At 44.4% G+C, this 21,879-nt stretch overlaps 1 protein-coding gene across 3 annotated transcripts in view; it reads left to right on the forward strand.

Moving 5' to 3' along the window:
• Nucleotides 1-577: 577 nt before the first annotated feature.
• Nucleotides 578-21,879, forward strand: part of SLC2A9 (solute carrier family 2 member 9) — a 55,701-nt gene continuing 34,399 nt past the window's right edge. For 2 of the 3 annotated variants that reach the window (XM_032223961.1, XM_032223962.1), the window contains exon 1: nt 15,922-16,165. In XM_032223961.1, the coding sequence (XP_032079852.1) occupies nt 16,115-16,165 (51 nt within the window). In that variant the 5' untranslated portion in view covers nt 15,922-16,114. Of the gene's footprint in view, nt 638-7,703; nt 7,787-15,921; nt 16,166-21,879 lie in introns of those variants that run through there. The other variant, XM_032223960.1, reaches the window with a different exon arrangement.

Consider the following 21,879-nt stretch of genomic DNA (forward strand, 5'->3'; position numbering starts at 1 on the left):
GTACCAAGCATGGTCCCCATTCTTATGTTACATTCGTGCATTTTCTTTCTTAAAAAAACAATTTCTATTAAAAAGCTTAATTACAATAATAAAAGCTGAAACAAACTAAAAAGAAAATCAGCAAGAAAGACTAAAAGGTGCAAAGAAGCAAAAAAGAAAGAAAGAAAGAAATGGAAATGAATTTAAAAAAAAAAGAAAAGAAAAGAAATGAAGAAAGCAACCTCTTACACAAGTATAAACAATTTCACTATCTCTTTATCTCCTAAGTGAAAGACATAAAACTCTTCATCTCGTAATTAAATTCTTAACTACTGCCAAGTTCCGTAAGCAACATCTTTTCCAATCCTGTTATCAGCAAAAAATTCAAACAGATGCCTAAATAATAACAAATTAGTTAACAAACGTGACCAGAGTTTCCTGTAACAACAGTAATGGGAATTTACAAAATATTGAAAATCTTACTCATGATAAAATTGTGTTTAATGATTCATTGCTCATAAAACCATTGCTAATGGATACGTAGGCTTATACATTGTTTACTTTTATTTCCTTTTTCCTTCTGGCTCTGTGGCTTATATGAAGGGTGTGAATTACTGTACTTTCAGATGCTTGCAAAGCAGAGATCCTCTCAGAAAGTGTAAGTAAACTGCAATGCTTTTTTATGGCTTATTTCTACACAAGTCAGTGATTTTACCCAGTGATGGGCAAATGTCCTTTGATATCTTTAAATATGTCTTTATGTTTATCACAATTCTGTACCCTGTAATTACATGAAATTTTCTCCTTTCAGTTAAATCACGCTCACATTTATATATTATAGAGTATATTCTAAGGCGGAAAAATTAACTTGGAGTTAACTACCTACTTTTAAACTTAGTGATTTCAGCATCTGATATTAAAAATATTTCAACAAAGGATTTCATTTTTCATCTTTCACAAATATACTGCAGAAGCAAACACATTTATGAATATAATTTCTGCCAAATTGCAGTTTGTGGTATTTTATAATATAGTATGATATGATATGATGTGATACAATAAAATAATAATCTGAAAAAAATTGAAAAGATTAAATTGCCTGTTTTAGCTATTTCTTGAAGGTGGGTTTTCAAGATAGAAAATTCTAAGGGAATGCATCTCATAATCTCATAGATTAAATCTGGGACATACTTATGATGGAATTGAAACACACAAAAAAATATTGGAAAATTTGAGATGTAAATCAGAAGTCCTGTTGCTTCTAGAACAAATGGGACTTTTTGATCATTTAGAGCTTAAAAATTACTTTCAACAAACTAATTTCTACAAAACAATCTCAAAGAAAAATTAACTGATGTCTGTTAGTTTCTCTCTATATAGTAAATGTGCAACCGTTTTCTTTAATCGTGTAATTCATATTGAATGTATACATTCAATTCTTTCTGATAGCAATGAAATATATTCACACTATATACAATATATCATCACACAATTTTATTAATCAATTTTGTTTTAATTCATTTAAACTATATGACTCAACCCACAATTTGGGACTTTAAATAGCTTGCAAAGTAGTGGTGTCTCATTGGCATAGCACTTATATCCAATATCCATAATTAACTGTGCCACAACATTTTTGGTCAGTTACAGCTTCTTAATAGTCTTCAAGGTCTACCCCATGTAGACCACAAAGCAAGAGGTGGCCAAGGCAGGAGCAACCATGATCAGGGCATCCTGATCTAGAAACAGGGCAATTAGAACTCATATGGAATTGTACAAAGAGTATGACTGCCATCTGCTGCTGTGTCAAAGAGGACTTCCCAATTCTGTTGGGAGTTTACTCATGCAGACCTAAAGGTGTAAGCATATCTAGAATAGAATAACAGAGTTGGAAGGGACCTTGGAGGTCTTCTAGTCCAACGCCCTGTTCAGGCAGGAAACTCTATACCATTTCAGACAAATGGTTATCCAACATCTTCTTAAAAACTTCCAGTGTTGGAGCACTCAACTTCTGGAGGCAAGTTGTTCCACTGATTAATTGTTCTGTCAGGAAATTTCTTCTTATTTCTAGGTTGCTTCTCTCCTTGATTAGTTTCCATCCATTGCTTCTTGTCCTGCCCTCAGGTGCTTTGGAGAATAGCTTGACTCCCACTTCTTTGTGGCAACCACTGAGATATCAAAACATTGCTATCATGTCACCTCTAGTCCTTCTTTTCATTAAACTAGACATACCCAATTCCAGCAACTCTTCTTTATATGTTTTAGCCTCCAGCCCCCTAATCGTCATTGTTCTTCTTCTCTGCACTCTTTGGAGGAGGGTGGTGGTGGTAAACCTGAGTTAGCCCAGGTAGATCTAAAAACAGCAAAGGAAGAGCAGCTGCTGAAGGAAGAGATAGCCACCACCTCTGAGAAATGGTGAGGAATGCTGGTATCTGCCTCTCTTTGGAGTGTACCACACACAAAAGTCAGGCCAGATTCAAGTAGTCTTCAATACCAGTGTGCAATTCCAAGACCTCTCTCTGAACAAGGTCCTTTTCACAGGACCTGACCTCACCAACAGTCTGCTCAGCATGCTCATTCACTTCAGAAAGGAAGACATAGCCATCATGGCTGACATCTAGCAGATGTTCTACTCATTCCTTGTCAGGGAAGACCATCGAAACTACCTTTGTTTCATGTAGTCCAGTGTCAAACAGCACAACCAACAGAAACAAGAATGGGAGATGTGGCGTGCCTCCCTGAGTGGTCTCCAAGGTGTTCCTGTGCAGCGCACGTACGTTCCCATCTCACCTGGCGCCGCATCAAAGGCAATAGCAGCCATAGGATACATCAGGGTCTACGGCGGGGAGAACAACGTTCACATTGGTTTCATCACAGGAAAGGTGAAACTAGCACCACAACTACCCTTCAACCATTCCCGAGAACCAGCTCATTTCAAACGCTTCTCCAGACGTGATTCAAATCTTAAGATAGATTTGAATAATGGTGATAAGGTTTTGCAGTGCTCTCCTCTGTGCTAATCAATTCTCTCATATTCAACAACATTTATAGAGATTTGGTGACATCTGTGAGATGTAGGATGGGCTTGGTGATGGTTTAGAGAACGATGAATTATCAGTTCTTTTGCCATTATCACAGCTGACCCTGCAGTCATTCTTGTCTTGGCATTGTGACTGTAGTGCCACTCAGTGGCAGCAGTGGACTGATTAATAGTTTTTAATATTTATATTTATTATTCATCATTTTATGAACGAACACTCTAATTTCATTAATGTGAAGTAAACCACCTTGAATTGGAAACGTAAATGGCATATACATTTTGGCAAAAAATAAAATAAAATTGATCCTTCAAAATTACTTCTGTACCTATGATAGTTTTGCAAGTACCAGTTTATTTTCATGCAAATTGCATGCATGTCCTCCAACCCTCCCCCCCCTCATTAATATCTAAAACCTTGCAGTTACCTTTTTTTAAAATCCTTGGATGTCCAGATTGTTTTCTGAAGTCATCTTTTATTCCTAGCCTGGGTGTTGGCAACCCGTGGCTCCAGAGCCGCATGCAGCTCTTTCGCCCCTCTGCTGTGGCTCTCTGTGGCCCTGTTGCAGCAGAAGGATGAAGGAGCTGTCGCCTTGTCATGGCAGTGGTGATGGGTGGGATTAGTGTGGGAGTGAAGAGCCCCTGTATTTGCCTTTGCACGGCAAAGAGGGCTGGAAGAGAACGGTTGGGGCAGATCTTGGGTGCCATCCCCCAAGCCTGGTCTTTCTCCTCCCTCATTGGCAGGGCAAAAAGAAAAAAAGAGGCAGCGTGCGGAAATGTTCCCCTCCCCAAGCCAAGCAATGAGCACAAAAGTCCAGTGGGAGCCTGGCCCAGCAAAAGCGCCCACATTGGAGAGACCTGGCCCAGTTCTCACAGCTGTTCTGCTGTTCGGCACCTTCAATGCAAGCTGCCCCCTTTGAAATGTGCCGCAACTTTGAGGAAGCTGGACAGCAATGGCTGGGGACCGGTGTGTGTGTGTGTGTGTGTGGCTGGGGCAGCAGAGGCATCAGGGCTGCTCCCCACCCTCTTCAGCAATCCAGGCCTGGAGGAGCGTGGAGAGTTACGGGTCGAGTGCTGGAGGGTCAGAAGGCATGCACTGACATCGCCCCAACACACATTTGCAGCACACAATCCTCTGTCCCGAAGTGGAATTGAGTGGGGAGTAGGTGGAAGAGAGCAGGGAGCTTCTAGAATAAGAAGCCCAGCTGGCTTTCCTTTTGGTGAGGGCTGGGGGAAAGACCCCCCATGGCCTGCCCGCTGCTCTCGCAGTGTCTTATGCAGCCTAGTGAAAGCACACTTCACAATGGGGGAGACTGGGTCCCCTCCTTCTCCTGGAGCCCATTCCCTGCCCCACTCACCCCTGGCAACTCTCTCTGTCTCTCTTCTGGTGGAGAGCAGGTTATGCATTCAGCACCATGACTGGAAGTAGCCGCCCACCGTTTCCTATTGCCATCAGGAAGCGAGAAATAGAGATAGACAGAGATAGACAGATTCATCTTGATTCAGCTCTGTATGCTCCCGTCCCTCTGCCTTTGCCCAGTTTTGCAAGGATTCAGCTGATGCTGCATTGGTGATATTGTGTGTGTGTGTGTGTGTGTATGTGTGTGTTTGTGTGTGTGTGTGTGTGTGTGTGTGTTGTCGCATACTTTGCCTGCCAAGCATCTTTGGGGGGCGCCCAGGAACTATATTTTCTGGCCACTTTGAATCAAGTTTCAGGATGCATATCAGTGGTGAATTCCTACTGATTCAGACGGGTTCAGCCGAACCGATAGTGGTTTGGCGGCCTGGGTCGCTGGAACCAGCAGTGACCCCTGCCACACCCCCAAACTAGTTCTCTGGGTGGCCTATGTCGCCCTCATCTTGTTTTTCACTTCTTTGTATGTGCAGGACAATTTTTATTGCACTGCACATGCACACACAGCATGCATCAAGCATGCACATGCACAACGCACCCACAAGCGAACCAGAAGTAGTGTCTGCCGGAACCCACCCTTGATGCATATGTGTGCCTGTGTGGGTGTGCAGCTATTTGGGATGATGCTTCTCTGAAGTGTGTGTGGTGATGTAAGGTAACAATCTCGTGGCACTGTGATATAACTCCTTTATTTGGGTCACTCCTTTTGCAACCCAAAATTTAATTGTTTTAATCTTTCCAGACACAAAGAGAACATGGCTGAATTTCAGGGTGTGTTGATTGGGAAGTGGGGGTGGGAAGTGGGGGACAGGAAGGGAGAGAGAAAGAGAGAGAAAGAAAGAAAAAGAGAAAAAGACAAAGAAAGAGACAGAGAAAGAAAGAAAGAAAGAGAGACAGAGAGAGAAAGATGAGGGAGGGAGATAAAGGGAGGATATAGAAAAAAAGAGAGATGAGAGAGAGAAAGAGATGAGAAAGAGGGAGGGAGAGAGAGAGAGCAAGAGAGGGAGAGAAAGAATGAGAGAGAGACACACAGAGAGAGACATAGAGAGAGAAAGAGAGAGAAAGATGAGAGAAAGAGATGAGAGGGAGATGAGAAAGAAAGGAATGAGAGAGGGGGGAGTGGGAGAAAGAGGGAGAGAGACAAAGAGATGGGAGAGGGAAGGAGAGAGAAAAGAGAAAAGAAGGAGAGACCTAGAGAGAGAGAGAGAGAGAGAGACAGACAGACAGACAGACACACACACACACACAAACACACACACAAACAAACACAGAGTACAGGAGCCACAAAACCTGGGTAGCAGTTGTGAGCCATATGCCATATACCATAACTTTCTTCACCTGGCTTTTTCAATATCAAAATAGGGATTTATGATTCTGATATTTCAAAAGACAGGCTTTGCAGTAACTGTTGTTAGAACTGATTTTCTGAATTGACAAGACAAAAGGGTATATATTTTGTCCATGTAATACAACATTACACTAATAAAAATTATTTGCCAAAGCCCTTATAGAATTACTAGTAGCCAGAATGAGTGGAATCATCCTAATTTCAAAACTGTGGTGATCTTTGAAGTGGTCTTTGTGAATATCAGAACCACTGTACCACATCTTTCAAAAATCCTGGAGCACCAAGGAACTACCAGAAGACTGGAAAAGAGCTGATGTGGTTTCCATCTTCAAAGAAGGGGAAAAAAACAGACCCAGGAAACTACAGACCAAATCAATACCTGAAAAGATACTGGAAAAGATGATAAAAAAGCAGATGTGCCAACACCTAGAAATGAGTAAAGTAATAACTAGCAGTCAGCATGAGTTTGTTAAAAGCAGATCATGCCAAACCAATCTTATTTCATTCTTCAGCATAGTGACTAAATTAGTAGATGAGCGAATTACTGTGGACATAATATACTTAAGACTTCATCAAGGCATTTGACAAAGTAGACCACAACCTACTTATTGGTAAACTAGAAAAAAGTGGGATAGATAGCATCACCACCAGATGAATTCGTAACTGCCTAACAAACTGTACTCAACAAGTAGTCTTTAATGAGTCTACATCTAGATGGAGGGAAGTAAGCAGTGGGATACCACAAGGTTCTGTCTTAGGCCCAGTACTCTTCAATATCTTCATAAACTACTTAGATGAGGGAATAGAAGGGGAACTTACTAAATTTGCAGATGATGCTCAGCTGCCAGGAACAGCTGATATCCTAGATGATAGGCGCAAAATCCAGATGGATCTTGAGAGACTTGAACACTGGGCCCTATCTAACAAAATCAAATTCAATGTAGAGAAAAGTAAAGTCTTAGACAAGAAAAACCAAAAGTACACATACAGACTGGGTTAAACCAAGTTTAATAGCAGTAACTGTGAGAGGCATCTTGGAGTCTTAGTGGACGACCAGTTAAATATGAATCAGCAACGTGCAGCGGCAGCCAAAAAAGCCAATGGAATCCTAAGTTGCATTAACAGATCAAGTCAAACAAGGTACTAATACTACTCCATAAAGTCTTAGTAAAAACCATACCTAGAATGCTGCATCTAGTTTTAGTCACCACACCGTAAAAAAGATGTTGAGACACTAGAAAAAGTGCAGAGAAGAGTAACCAAGATGATTATGAGACTGGAAACTAAAACAAATGAAGAACAGTTACAGGAACTGGGCGTGGCTAGTCTAGTGAAGAGAAGGATCAGGGGAGACATGATAGCAATTGAAGGGCTTCCACAGAGAGGAGGGAGTCAAGCTATTTTCCAATGCAAGGAATAATGGATGGAAATTGATCAAGGAAAGATTCAACCTAGAAATAGGAGAAATTTTCTGACAGCGAGAACAATCAACCAACGGAACAGTTTGCCTTCAGAAGATGTGGGTGCTTTATCTGGAGTACTGGAGGTTTTTAAGAAGAGATTGGACTGCATTTGTCAGAAAAAGTGTAGGGTTTCCTGTTTGTGTGGGGGATTGGACTAGATGACTCACAAGGTCTCTTCCAACTCTGTTAATCTGCAATCTGTAATATAGCAAATTATCTTGAAGTTTGAAGTTTATTGACATTTGTATGCCGCCCACTCCCTTGGGACTCTTTATTTCCTCTGAGTTGAAAGCCAAGAGCTATAAACTTTCAAAGATTGGTCATCCCTGGATGCTAAACATGTTAGTTCTAATATTTTGGGGTTGGGGGATGCTGGCTATATGAGCAGACTCAAAGAATAAATTTACATTGCTGCTTAATTGTAAGGAAATTCAATTAAAATAGTTTCTGTGTCATCAACAGATAACAACATGGACAATAATGCAGTGAAGACCAAACAGGAGCCAACCAAAGAGAAAGATGTTGCTGCAATAACTACGAAAGTGGCAAGTTTATTTTGTCTTTATTTTGAAATATTTGAGTAGATTTGATGTGGAAACAGAGAATTGCCTCAGTTGATAAATCTCAATGATTTATGTTCAAAGATTTTGCAAGATAGCAGTTTGAACTTTTAAATCTTGCTTAGGGTAGCATAGTAGTGATGTAACTCTATCCTGTAAAAAGTTAACAAAATTAGTGAAGATTGGAAACCAGGAAAGCTGGGAAACTAATACCTGAAAAAACATTTCACAGCAACTACAATTATAATTGATTTAATTGGATCAGTCCAAGCCAGAACCTAAAAATCCTGAATACCACAACTGAGTGTAGGATTCACCGTGGCACGACATTACCACGAACGTCAAAAGCGCGCCGACAACAGCGCGCCGAAAACAGCGCGCAGACAGAAGCGCGATTTAACTTAAGGTAAGGTTTAGGGTTAGGTTTAGGGTTAGGTTTAGGGTAGGTTTAGGGTAGGTTTAGCGTTAGGTTTAGGGTTAGGTTTAGGGTTATTTTTAGGGTTATGTTACAGCGCGCTTCTGTCGGCGCGCTGTTGTCGGCGCGCTGTTGTCGCGCGGTTTTGACGGTGCGGTTTTGTCACCGTGCTTTAGTCACACGCGCTTTAGTCTACCGCGGTTTTGTGGTGGAACCGGATTCACAAAATATCTTTTAAAAGACTGAATTCCATTGGAAGAATATCTAGCGCCCGGAGCTGGCTCTGTCCTAAGGAGGCCGGGGACGTTGTTGGGGCTCCTGCAAAGAGGGGCTCAGACCCATTACCTGTGCAGCACCATGACCCACAAGCTGGTGCTGCTGGTGCTGTGCAGCTACCTTGGTGGCCTTTTCGTGGATAGAGGCCTGCAGGTGGGCACCCCCTGTCCCTCCCCTCCCAGACATTCCTCCCCTGATCTGAGAAGGTAAGGTCAATGGTGGGGGAGGAAGACCAGCTCCAGCTTTCTCCTCCCGCTTCCCCTGATTTCTCCCCGTCCGTGTGGGCCTCGTGCCACAGCAAGCAAGGTAGCAAGCATGGCTGGGGAGAAATCAGGGGGAGAGGGAGGAGAAGGTTGTCCTTAGCAGAAGCTTGGCTTTCTCCGTGGCACGACATAACCGCGGTAGACTAAAGCACGCCGACAACACCGCGGTGCTAAAACCGCGATGTCAAAAGCGTGCCCACAACAGCGCGCCCACAACAGCGGGCCGACAGAAGCGCGATTTCACTTAACGTAAGGTTTAGGGTTAGGTTTAGGGTTATTTTTAGGGTTATGTTACAGCGCGCTTCTGTCAGCGCGCTGTTGTCGGCGCGCTGTTGTCGCACGGTTTTGACTGTGCGGTTTTGTCACCGCGCTTTAGTCACACGCGCTTTAGTCTACCGCGGTTTTGTGGTGGAACCGGCTTTCTCCTCCCCCTTCCCCTGATTTCTCCCTGTCCATGCTGGCCTCGTGCCACAGCAAGCAAGGTAGCAAGCATGGCTGGGGAGAAATCAGGGGGAGAGGGAGGAGAAGATTGTCCTTAGCAGAAGCTTGGCTTTCTCCTCCCCCTCCCCCTGATTTCTCCCCATCCGTGCTGGCCTCGTGCCACAGCAAGCAAGGTAGCAAGCATGGCCAGGGAGAAATCAGGGGGAGAGGGAGGAGAAGGTTGTCCTTAGCAGAAGCTTGGCTTTCTCCTCCCCCTTCCCCTGATTTCTCCCCATCCGTGCTGGCCTCGTGCCACAGCAAGCAAGGTAGCAAGCATGGCCAGGGAGAAATCAGGGGGAGAGGGAGGAGAAGGTTGTCCTTAGCAGAAGCTTGGCTTTCTCCTCCCCCTCCCCCTGATTTCTCCCCAGCCGTACTCACCTCACGCTGCAGGAAGCAAGGTGGCTCTCAAAGAGAATGAAGCAGCCACAGGCACTTCTTCCAACAGCCGAGGCCTCCGCTCCTCTTCCTTCCTTGGCTGTTGGAAGAAGGGCTGAGCCCGCTTTGTTCTCTTTGAGAGAGGGGAGAGGCAGATGTCCTGGGACTGCTGCACATTTGCACCACCTGCCCTCCTGGAGCACTTTCTTCATGAGCCGAGGTGGCGCAGTGGTTAAATGCAGCACTGCAGGCTACTTCAGCTGACTGCAGTTCTGCAGTTCGGCTGTTCAAATCTCACCGGCTCAAGGTTGACTCAGCCTTCCATCCTTCCAAGGTGGGTAAAATGAGGACCCGGATTGTTGTTGGGAGCAATATGCTGACTCTGTAAACCGCTTAGAGAGGGCTGATAGCCCTATGAAGCGGTATATAAGTCTAACTGCTATTGCTATTGCTATTCCTTCTCCTGCCACTGAAAGAAAGAATATCCTGCCCTCTGTTTGTGCCGCCACAGTTGATTCGGCTGGGGGAATGCCCCCCCCCCGAAGGCAGGGTTTGCTCTGCCGGTGCGGTTGCTGCCGCTGCCACCAGGTGCATCCATGCAGGAGAACTCCCCAGCATGGCGCAGTTCCGGGATGCCAGGATTTTCGTTCTTTCGACAGAGGGAGAAGAAAGAAAGTGCTCCAGAAGGGCAAGCAGACATCCAGGGGCTGCTGCACGTGTGCTCACCCCATTTCTGCAAAGGCAGACCCTACCCCACTGCAGGGCAATCCAAAGAGGGGATGGGGATGCTGCAGAAATGGCTGCCTTCCCCCTGGGACCGCGTGCCTCTCATGCCAGCTCTGCGGGGTTTCAGGTTCCAAAACAGCCCACTGGCTTCCAACTCAGCCACCTGCCTACTCTCCTTGCACATCGGCCCGTCCGACCGCTGGTGCTATTCTGGGAACTTGGCCTGTGGAGTCCGATGCTCCGGGGTGGGGAAGGAGACTCGGCCATGGCTCACCTCTTGCTCTGCTTCTTTGCCAGTGGTAAGCGGTGCTGTGAACAAGGAGCAGGCTGATGGCTGGGTGGGAAGCTGGATGGCTGGATGTACTGCTTTGGAGCCCGAAGTCCTACGGAGCTGGCACAAGAGGCACACGGGCCTGGGTGGAAGGCAGCCTTTTCTGCAGCATCCTCCTGCCCTCTTTGGATTGCCCTGCAGTGCGGGGGGGGGTGTGTGTCTGCCTTTGCAGAAACAGAGCGGGTGCATGTGCAGCAGTCCCAGGATGATCGCTTGCCCTCCAGCAGCATCACCGCCACCCTTCTCAGTCCCAGCACAGCATCTGCATTTCCACCAAGGGCCGCCCGCCCACCCACTGGCCAGGCCAGGCTGGACACTGACGTCAGAAGGCAAGCAGGCATGGGGGACTGCCAGTAAGGCCACATGGAAGGCAAGGAAGCATGGCAAGGCCGCGGGGAAGGGAGTGGGCTGCTTGCTGCCTTCCCTGCGGCCCTTCCCCATGCAGCCGTCCACTTGCCTGCCTTTGCAAGCTGACCACAGGGATGACGGGGAGGCTGCGTGGAAGGCAGTGAAGCATGGCAGGGCCACAGGGAAGGGGGCAGGAGCAGATAGCTAAGCGGCGACTTGCAGGCTTACCTGGCAGACAGATCAGGGGTGCAGCACTTCAGGCAAGAGACTGGGTGGGGTGGGGCAAGTGAGCAGTGACCAGGGAATTGGCTTGGGGGCGTGGCCACGCTGCCATCACTACTGGTTCGGAAAGGTATGCCAGATTTTCACTACCTATTCAGCCAAACTGGACCAAATAGGTAGGAATCTACCTCTGCTTGGGATTCTATCCAGGTCTTCTACTCAGCATTTATTTATTTATTTATTTATTTATTTATTTATTTATTCATTCATTCATTCATTCATTCATTCATTCATTCATTCATTCGTTTATTCATTTATTAAATATATTTATATGCCGCCCAATCCTGAAGGACTCCGGGCGGCTTACAAAAAATATAAGAAAAAAACACATAACGATAAAAGAAAACAATTTAAGAACAACGAACACCCTCATACATTCATTCTAGTCGGGGCTGGACCTCAACAGTGAGGTCAACAGCCCCAGGCCTGCTGGAACAGCCAGGTTTTTACAGCTTTCCTGAAGGCCATGAGAGTGGGTATCAGGGGTGGGTTTCAACCGGTTCGCAGCGGTCCTTGCGAACCGGTTGGTTGGCGAACCTGGAAGTAAGTAACTTCCGGGAACGGCGAAGGACCCACCTGCCCGCCCGCGCTCCTTACCCGGTTTTGACGAGTTCTGCGCTTCCATGCATGCGCAGGACGCATACAGTGTCTGCGCGATCCTCCAGGAGCAGCTGGAGCATCGCACAGATGCTAGTACACATGCGTGCACCGCCCGCGTGCACGAGGAAGCCACCGGCCCCGTTCCAACCGAACCGGTTGGAACGGGGCGAGAAACCCATCCCTGGTGGGTATGGTCCGGATTTCCGGGGGGAGCTGGTTCTAGAGAGTCGGAGCCGCCCAGAGAAGGCTCTCCTCCGAGGGCCCGCCAGCTGACACTGTTTGGCTGATGGCATCTGAAGGAGGCCCAATCTGTGGGATCTTACTGACCGCTGGGAGGTATGTGGCAGGAGGCGGTCTCGCAGGTATCCTGGCCCTAAGCCATGTAGGGCTTTAAAGGTAATAACCAACACCTTGAATTGAGTCCGGAGACCAATTGGTAGCCAGTGCAGCTCACGAAGGACAGGTGTAATGTGGGTGCACCTCGGCACACCCAATATCGCCCGCGCAGCCGCATTCTGAACTAACTGCAGTCTCTGAACGCTTTTCAAGGGTAGCCCCATGTAGAGCGCGTTACAATAATCCAGCCTCGAGGTGACAAAGGCTCAAGCATGGGATATGAACAGGCCAAAGCTTTTATTAAGCAGCATGTAGCAGACCCAGAGCACCAACTGGACTTAGCCAGTTCTCCTTTTATTGCCAGTGAAGCCAATAGGCACTCTGCCTTCCCCAAGGCATATTTAACTAATCTTGAAGTATCTAACCATTGGAAGCATGGCATGATGTTATGCGGTCTCCTCAGTTGTCCTTGAAGGCTGATATAGGAAGATTCCCTATCTGGACACACAATGCCTCTGACTCTGGACCACAGAAACAATAGCACATATGCTTCTTCAGTGCATATACTACAGAAACATTCATGCTAGCCTCGTTTCAACATAATTGCATAAATACAGGACAAACACTTCCCTGTTGCTCGCAGACCCTAATCCTGCCACTGCACACAATATTGCCAACTTCTGCAGCATTTAAATTACATCAAAAGATGACCTGTGCCACAGATCAGTTTTGATGAGCTATAATGGCACAGCACAAGGGTGGGTTTCTGCCAGCTTTACTGCTTCAGTGCACAACCGATTTGCTGGAGTTAAAAATCAGGCAGGGTGCCAGAGCACCTTGAGGAATTAAAGTAGTTAAAATGCAATGATAACTATCAGCAGCCAACTCTTGCTCATAAAGTGAAACTCTTTAGCAGAGTGGTCATTTAAGCTCTCCAGAAAGAGCACACCCAGGAGACGCAATCTTTAGATCCATTTGCATCACTTAAGGATACCAGCTGATCTCACTCACCTCACAAGATATCCTAAGGAAATCATCCAGATTTAAGGAATGATCACATACCCCCCCCCAGAAAGACAGTAAAAAAAAATCAGTGCCAAGTTTGCATCCTGCCTCTTGGAAGTGATGAAAGAAATGTCCTTCTGGGTTCGGCTCCAAGTGGGGAAAAAGACACTGGAGACATGGAGGCTGCTTGGAAAGATGGTTTATTGTGGACAGGACCACGTGGCTTGAGTCCTGAACAGAAAAGGTCACCACATGCTTCAATGTTGGTGGAGAAGAAGAGAAGGGCTGAGGAAGGGGCTTGCTAGGCTTTTTATAACTTGTTCAGTCCCACCTCTCTGTTTCCTGTTCCTGTGTCAGAAATGTATTCTGATTGGTTGTCAGACTCCTATGGGGCCATGCAGGGGCAACTCTCTAGGCTGTGTTTTGAATCCAGGTTTGGTTGAGTTCTCAGATGCCATGTGGTGAGTTGGGGCCAATATTATCATGCTTTTCTGTAGCTGAAGTGGAGAAGTCTTTATTATGTAAAGTGGACTAGCTTGGCCTTCTTAATGGCCCATTAACAAAGTGGGGATGGGCAGGAAGCTACAGGCAGCTATTCTGTCTTTTAAAACATGTTTCTTTCTTTTCACATCCAGAGAAATATTCTGCCTTTTCAATATTTCCTAGGATATTTCATTTTTCTGGGAGAGGGCTGTGTGATAACTTCCTACAGAAGTACACCCCAAAAGAACAGGGCCAGGAACCACTAGTGAAGGAAGACCCCCTCCCCAGATAGAAAAAGAAACCATGAGATGGGTAAAAATTCAAACACAATACAAGTAATTAAATTGCACCTATTTAAATCATTTTAAAATGATTAAACACAAGCCTTGTCTGGGTCATTGCCAGAGCTCACACCCCAGACAAACTCAAGTATAAACAATGTGTAGCCTAACTACAAAGAAAGCAACTAGGGCTAGAATGTAGCAAAAGAGCAAACACGGTAGCCATTGCTTGTTAAACCAATTACCAGAGCAAATAGACACAGGATTTCTCAACCCAGATTTCTCAACCCAGTTTTCTTTTTAGGAACAGAGATTAACCCTTTTCCTTCCAAAAAAAGTTGAATAGGGAAAATTATCCCATCAATAAACACAGGATTAAATACCACCAAGCACAGAATTAAACTTCACCCAAAACCAGTTTTAGACCAAAACTCAGAAAGGGTATGTAAACTTAACATTAAGAATGTTGGAGAAATGTTATAGGGTCTCATGCTTGAGGGTGGTGTGTGTGTGTGTGTGTGTGTGTGTGTGTGTGTGTGTGTGTGTACTAGAAGATCTCCAAGATCCATTCCAACTCTGTTATTCTGAATGTTGAGAATTGTGTTACATTAGTTCAGAATGTGAATATGAATGACGGTACTATTAGTCAGCAGAGATCATTATAGTATACTCAATCCTCATTTAATAACTATCTCAGCAACCATTCACAAATATATTTAACAGAAATAAAATGACCAACATGCACATATATGACCAGATTTCATGCGCTTGACAACAATGCACACTGGAGTGACAATAACATTGGGGTAGCTGTACAAGAGCACTTTGTCTGAATGAGATGGCAACAACCAGAGACCTCCACGGTATTCTTATCAGCTATCTCTATAATATCCAAAATGAAATACATTTCTCTTATTGCTTCCTTAGTATTTATTTCTTCTATGGAAAAACTCCTTTGAGACATATTTGAAGGGAAATTGGGGCACCCCCCCCACCCCCGATCATTTCAATGACTCCGTTCTTCATCTTTCCTTTATTAACATGCTTTATAGGTCATAATGAAAGTTTTGTTGCAATTTTTTTCACAGATAAAGAACAATTTATTAGATATAATGTTGCTGGTTTTTTTTTTCATGGTAGTAACTCAAAATGCAGAAATTTAAAATTAAAAACTCCCAAGGAAATTAAGAGCCAATTTTAAATTTGTTTGTGTGCTAACACATGCCATGTACTTAAAAAAGTGGTTGTTGGAATGTTCTTTTTTATTTTTTTATTTTTTTAAATTACATAGACAACAATGGGAAAAGGAGAAGAAGAAAAAAAAAAGGGGGGGACCCCATCATCACATACAATATGTCATTTGATCACAGGTGCATCCCTACTAAGTTTATACATCCCATATCTCTCTGTTGTATATTTAATAAACACCACAATAAGCTAGGGTTTAAAAAAAAAGGGGGGGAAGGAGGGGGAAGCCAAAAAGGACAAAAAAGACAAAAAAGTCCAAAAAAGAAGGGGGAAAAAAAAACCATCATCACATGCAGCATGTCGTTTGGTTACAGGTTAACAATGAATAGAAGTATACTTTCTGGGGGGAAATAATGCTAATGTTAACTGAATATATATTGTAGAATGAAAATGAGGCCTTTAGTTATATTAGATGAAATATCTGAGATGGTAAATATTATTTGAAGATGCAGAGGTTAAAACAACTGTAACCAAACGACATGTTGGGATGTTCTTATGGTCTGTCTTTAAAGTGGCAAATTTTAGATGAATGAACAGGGATGTAGAAGCCAAGTGCAAAGTCGTTCTGACACTGGAACTATTTTTGAAGTTGGGAGAATCTCAATCTTCTGGAGAGAACTTTCCCCCTCCTGGTCGAGATCCCCCTGCAGGACAAAGCGGGCGGTTTGCATTTCTCCACTCGGTTCTCCAGCAAGCCGGGAACGGCGGCCTCTGCGACCTCTGCCTGGGCTCCGAGCCGCACTCTGGCGGCAACTGGCTCCGGGCTCCACCTTTTCGGCGCCCCGCCCGCACGCTGGGGGCACAGGTAGAGGAGCTGTCAGTCTCCGGCGCGGAGGCGCGCCGAAGCCAGAGTAGCCGTCGAACATGACCAGCCTAGTGCCCCTTGTCGCAGCGAGTAGACAACGAGGGAGAAACGTGAGTAGCGTAAGCCCGAGCTCTCGGGGAAAGAGAGCCATCTTGCTCAGCAATCCACGTGCGCAGCGCAACCTGTGCGCGCCCGCTTTCTCGGAAGTGACTCGTCCGGGACTCTCTCCCAAGGAAGCGGCGCCCGACGGCATTTGCAGTCTCTGGGGGGAAAAGCCGACAGCTCCGGCCTTGGGATTCTCCGGTGACAGGTGCCGCTCTCTCTTCCTCTTGACCTGCAGGCTCGCAGCCTTCCTGGGGTCTCTTAAGTGCCAAGAAGGAGAAGAGCAGGCTTGGTGTCCACTCAGAAGGCTTGGTGTCCACTTAAAAGCTTGCCCAGCTGGTACGCGCCCGGGGATTGCGGGGGGGGGGGGGGAGGCTTAGGGCTGACAGGCGCTCAGGGAATTGGGTTTCTACCCTCCAGACAGAAGCTAGGAGGAAGAGGTTAAAAAGGAAGCAGAGAGAAGGGTGTTAGAGGGGTTAAAGGAAGGTTAGAGAGGGAGCAGCAGAAATTTGGTACTGCAGCTGTTGGTTTCATAGCCAAAAATATTACCCAATCATCTCCAGGGAGATGATTTGGGTTATTATTAGGTGGATGGAAAGGAGGAGAATGCAGCCCAGCAGAATACCAGTAGTCCTTGACTTACAGCAGATCATGTAGTGACCATTTAAAGTTACAGTGGCACCGAAAAAAGTGACTTATGACCATTTTTCACACTTAACGACTGTTGCAGCATCTCCATGTTCAGATGATCGAAATTCAGATGGTTGGCAACTAGTTCATATTTATGATGATTGCAGTGTTCCGTGGGACATGTAATCAGCTTTTGTGAACTTCGGAACCAGCAAAGTCAATGGGGAATCCAGATTCACTCAACAACGTTACTAACTTAACAAATGCAATGATTCACTTCACAACTGCGGCAAGAAAAGTCAAAATTGGGCAAACTCACTTTACAAATGCTTCACTTAGGAACGTAAATGTTGGGCTCAGGTGTGATCGTAACTCGAGGACTCCCTGTACTAGGCTACAGTATTCTGTCTGCATTTTTCAGGGCACCAGTAGAAGCCTGTGGCTTGCATCCCAGCCTAAATGTCAGCCCGTCCCTGGCCCTTCATGTGAATGAAAATGATCCACCTCACTCGCCCATCCATTCTAAAGTCTGGCAGTTTCTTTATCTTCTAGCTTCACTTTCTGCAGCCCTAGCTCCCCTCTCTCCCTCCCAGGTCCCATTGTATTGTCAGCCCTAAAAATGGTCCAGTCTCTGTATTACAAGACCTATTTTGGATTTGGATTTAACTTTATTTGTATGCCGCCCTTTTCCCTGGGGGGACTCAGGGTGGCTCACAATTCAGGGGGAGGAAAGGACAAAACAAGTTATACACATGAAGACAATACATCGTTAAAAAGCACAACAGTCATACTATTCGGGTGGGGTTGAAGTCTTTAGCCCCAGGCCTGTCGGGACAGCCAGGTTTTAAGGGCTACGCGGAAGGTCTGAAGGGTGGTGAGGGTACAAATCTCCACGGGGAGTTCGTTCCATAGGGTCGGAGCAGCCACCGAGAAGGCTGTCCTCCGGGTAGTTGCCAGTCGACATTGGCCGGCTATTTTCCTTGGATCTCCCAAGAATTCATCAGGTAGCCTTGCAAAAGCCACCCCAGATACTTCCCACATAAACTCCACTGGGGACCTGAATTACGCTCTACTTCTCTTCATTTCAATTCCCTTCATTTTCAGTTTTACATAAAAATGAATCTGTATCATGAAAGCTGAAATAATACAGGTGTCTGTCCTTTTTCTCAGTTTTTAGGTGCAGCGGTTGCTGAGCAAGTGAGGCCTGATAAATCCCAGATTTAGAAAGCATGCTTTAAAGCAGAGGCAAAGAACATTATTCCTTGGGAGAACTATGCTTTATCTTTTCTATTTTCTTCCAACTATGGAAGAAACTTCTTTCTTTGGGGGGTGGGGGGAGTGTCAAAGTGTCCAGGCTGAGCAAGGACATGTGTAGTAATGCAGCAATGTTACTGGAAGAGCAGGAAGAACTACAGATAGATCTCAACTTACAACTATTTGTTTATGTAATTGTTCAAAGCTACTGTGGCACTGAAAAAAGTGACATGACTGGTTTTCACTTACAACTTTTGTAGCATCCTCATATTCTCGAGCACTGGGGAGCTGGGCGTGTGTTTATGACAGTTTATGACAGTTGCAGTGTCCTGGGATCATGTGATCACCATTTGTAAGCTTCTCAGCTGGTTTCTGACAAGCAAATTCAGGGGGGGAAGCCAGACTCACTTAACAACTGTAGTGATTCAATTGACAACTGTGGCAAATAAGGTAATACAATAGGCAGAAAATGGGCATCACTTGTCTTGTTTAACAATGGAAATGTTGAGCTCAATTGTGGTTGTAAGTCGAGGACTATCTGTAGCGAGAATAGAAAATATTTCCCAGTTCTGCTTTTGTAGCCATTGCTATTTTGTAACCTTTGATGGCAAAAGCCCTTATACTGGAAAAGAAATTGGGTGCTGTATGAGCTGTGGTGGCATAGTGGTTAGAGTGCAGTACTGCAGGCTATTTCTGCTGCCTGCCGGCTGCCTGCAATTTGGCAGTACAAATCTCACCAGGCTCAAGGTTGGCTCAGCCTTCCATCCTTCCGAGGTCGGTAAAACGAGGACCCACATTGTTGGGGGCAATATGCTGATCCTGTAAACCGCTTAGAGAGGGCTGTAAAAACACTATGAAACAGTATATAAGTCTAAGTGCTATTGCTATGGCTGTAAAAATGGGCTGAGGGAAGGACAGGTGGTCTAAACATCCCCACTTGCTAGTTACAGATTCTCCCTAGGTTCATTCAATCAAATTTTCCGCTTAAAACTTTGGTACTAAGTAAAATTAAAGAGTCTTGAGTTAAGAGAGACTTGGTTCACTCTAAATGCAATAATATTGTGGCCTTTGCTTAAATGACTCCAGAAAAGGGGAGCCCAAGAAAACTTATTCTGCTTTTTGTGACGCTTCCCTGACCAGGACATTTCCAGGATTTGTTGAATTGCCTACAGCATTTTCCATTGCATCAAAATGTAGTTGATATGGAAATCAGTCTTGCCTTCGAATGTTAGAAGGTCAAGGGCTGAATGAGGCCATAAAATTCGTAAATTAGGCAAGAGAGAAATACGTCTTCTTGGGTAAGACTTGGATAGGATTGTGAAAATCAAGAAATATAGCCTATTGATCTATTAGATTCTATAAGTTCTGTGAATGATAGAAGGCCCCAGAAGAAAAGAGATATGAACCAAAGTTTTCAGCTAGGATGATTTCAAAATTTACCAGAAATATTTGTAATTCTGCTGAGCCGTTGCAAACTCTGAAATATGGGGTGGTGTTTTTTTGGTTTTTTTGCAAACTATGCACTTGTATGGATTCGTTTAAAACAGGAAGAATGAAACAGTTGAAAATGAGAAATTGAAAGTAATGTTCACAAGTGTTCACGGAAAGTGACAGTTACTGAAGTTGTGAAGCATGTATGTGGTTGAACAGTATAAAATATAGGGTTCAAGATCAGTTCAGGGCCCTTTGATTTATATCAGTCCATGTATGCTGTGGATCATTGGCCAATTGCAATGACTCATTAATGAAAGATATTACTGCTATTATTTCTTTTATATCTGTTCGTTTCTAATGTTCTAAATTATTAGAAGCAATAAACCTCTGATCTTAAAGTAAGAATTATTGCTTGTGTTGTTGCCTTTGTTTCCTATTGGAATTTTCTTATGACAGGATTGTACTCTCCTTGAAAAACCTTGTTTCTTATTTGAACAGTTTGAGTTTTCAACTTTTTTTATTGAAATTTTTTGAAAAAAAAAACTTTTACAAATGTTTACCTCCCTTCCCCTACCCTCCCCAACCTCCTCCCCCCACGACTTCCCAGAACCAATACAGGATACAAATCTTTAACAAAGATATTCTAAAATAAACTTTAAAAAAAAGTTAGTATCATCTTTCATTTGAGCTTTAACTCCTCTTTGCTAGGATAACTCTAAACAGATTATATCATTCCTTGTTTCTTCAGTCATAAACTATCTGGAATTTTTTAGTCCCATATTTATTTTGAGTATAATCAATCCATCTTCTCCACTCCAGTTTATATCTCTCGTTTGAGTGATCCTTGAGATATGCTGATATTTTAGCCATCTCTGCTAGGTTTGTTACTTTCAGTGTCCATTCTTGAATAGTAGGCAAATCTTCCTTCTTCCAGTATTGGAGTTTTCAACTTTGAAGAGAGGGAAACATGCAAAACAATGTAGCTTTGATAAATTGGGCACCTACATTTCTGGAAGCTGCCATTACTTAAATTTTAACACCCAACCTACAGCAGATGTGTTTCTAGTTTCTTTCTGGGCTCAGTTTATAATGTTGAGAAATGGTATTTGTTTACTTGCTTATTCCTCTTACTGTCATAGACTAGATTGCTATATGATGGCATTTTCAATATGCAATCTTTGCCAAATTCATATTCAGTAGTCTTTATGATGGTTCCACCACAAATCCGCGAAGCCCTTATCCGCGGAGACATAAGCGTGAAGACTAATTCGCGCCGTTCGAAGCGCTAAGGAAAAACGTGACCCTACCGTGATGACATAATCGCGGAGGGCAAATCCACGCATTCCCAAGCACTCAGTACCCTAAACCTAACCCTAAACCTAACCCTAAACCTAACCCTAAACCTAACCCTAAACCTAACCTAAACCTAACCCTAAACCTAACCCTAACCCTAACCCTAACCCTAACCCTAACCCTAAAACAAACCCCTAAACCTAATCCTAACACTTACCTTAATTGAAATCAGCTTTCTGCTGTGGCGCCGTTTTAAAGCACCCTTCTGTTGCCGCGCTGTTGTCGCGGCGGTGATGATGCGCGGTGATGACATCGCGGCTTTAGCGCCGTGATTTTATCACCGTGATTTTGACGAGCGCGGTTTTGTCGTGCCACGCTTTATGACAGGTAAGAATCTTTACCTGGGCTTGTTGACTAAAACATGGAATAATCCTAAGGAAACTGGGGTAGAATACCTTACTGGGATTCATATTCAGAATAGAAGTGAATACGTGTACCATGTACATTCAGTACTTACCAGCAGTGGGATTCTCTTACCTTCCCTACTGGTTTGCAAATGTGAGTGCGCACGCTCTCTTTGATTGCACATGCCATGTCTTCATGCGCACCGCCTTCTGTGCATGTGCAGTGCTCATGCATTACATTGGGGTGGGTGGGTGGAGTCTCCCACAGCCTCTGCTACCGGTTCACCCGAAACGGAGAGAATACCACCTCTGGTACTTACCCAAATGTAATTTGGAGACTGAACTAGGAAATCTGTGATCCAAATATTTGCTACAAGGATCTGTGTTTCAAGCCTCATTAGGAGAAAATACTCTTATCTTCTGTTTATCTGAATATCCAATGGGTAATAATCAAATAATCATCCGATGTCAAGGATGGTTTCAGGCTTAATGTAGAATATGGCAATTCATTATTTTTTGTAATTATAGATAGGTAATTTAACTCTGGCCATTTTTAGAAGTTTACTCCATTCTGTTTTTGTTTTAATGAGACCCATTACTGTACAAAGAATTCTATAATTGCTCTAGATTTTGATTATACTAGGAGAGAGTGGCTCTTGTTCATGCTATCTAGACGTGAGGGGGTTTGTACATGGGAGTATTATATT

Source organism: Thamnophis elegans, chromosome 9 (assembly GCF_009769535.1).
Source record: "Thamnophis elegans isolate rThaEle1 chromosome 9, rThaEle1.pri, whole genome shotgun sequence".
In the NCBI taxonomy this organism is placed as follows: Eukaryota; Metazoa; Chordata; class Lepidosauria; order Squamata; family Colubridae; genus Thamnophis; species Thamnophis elegans.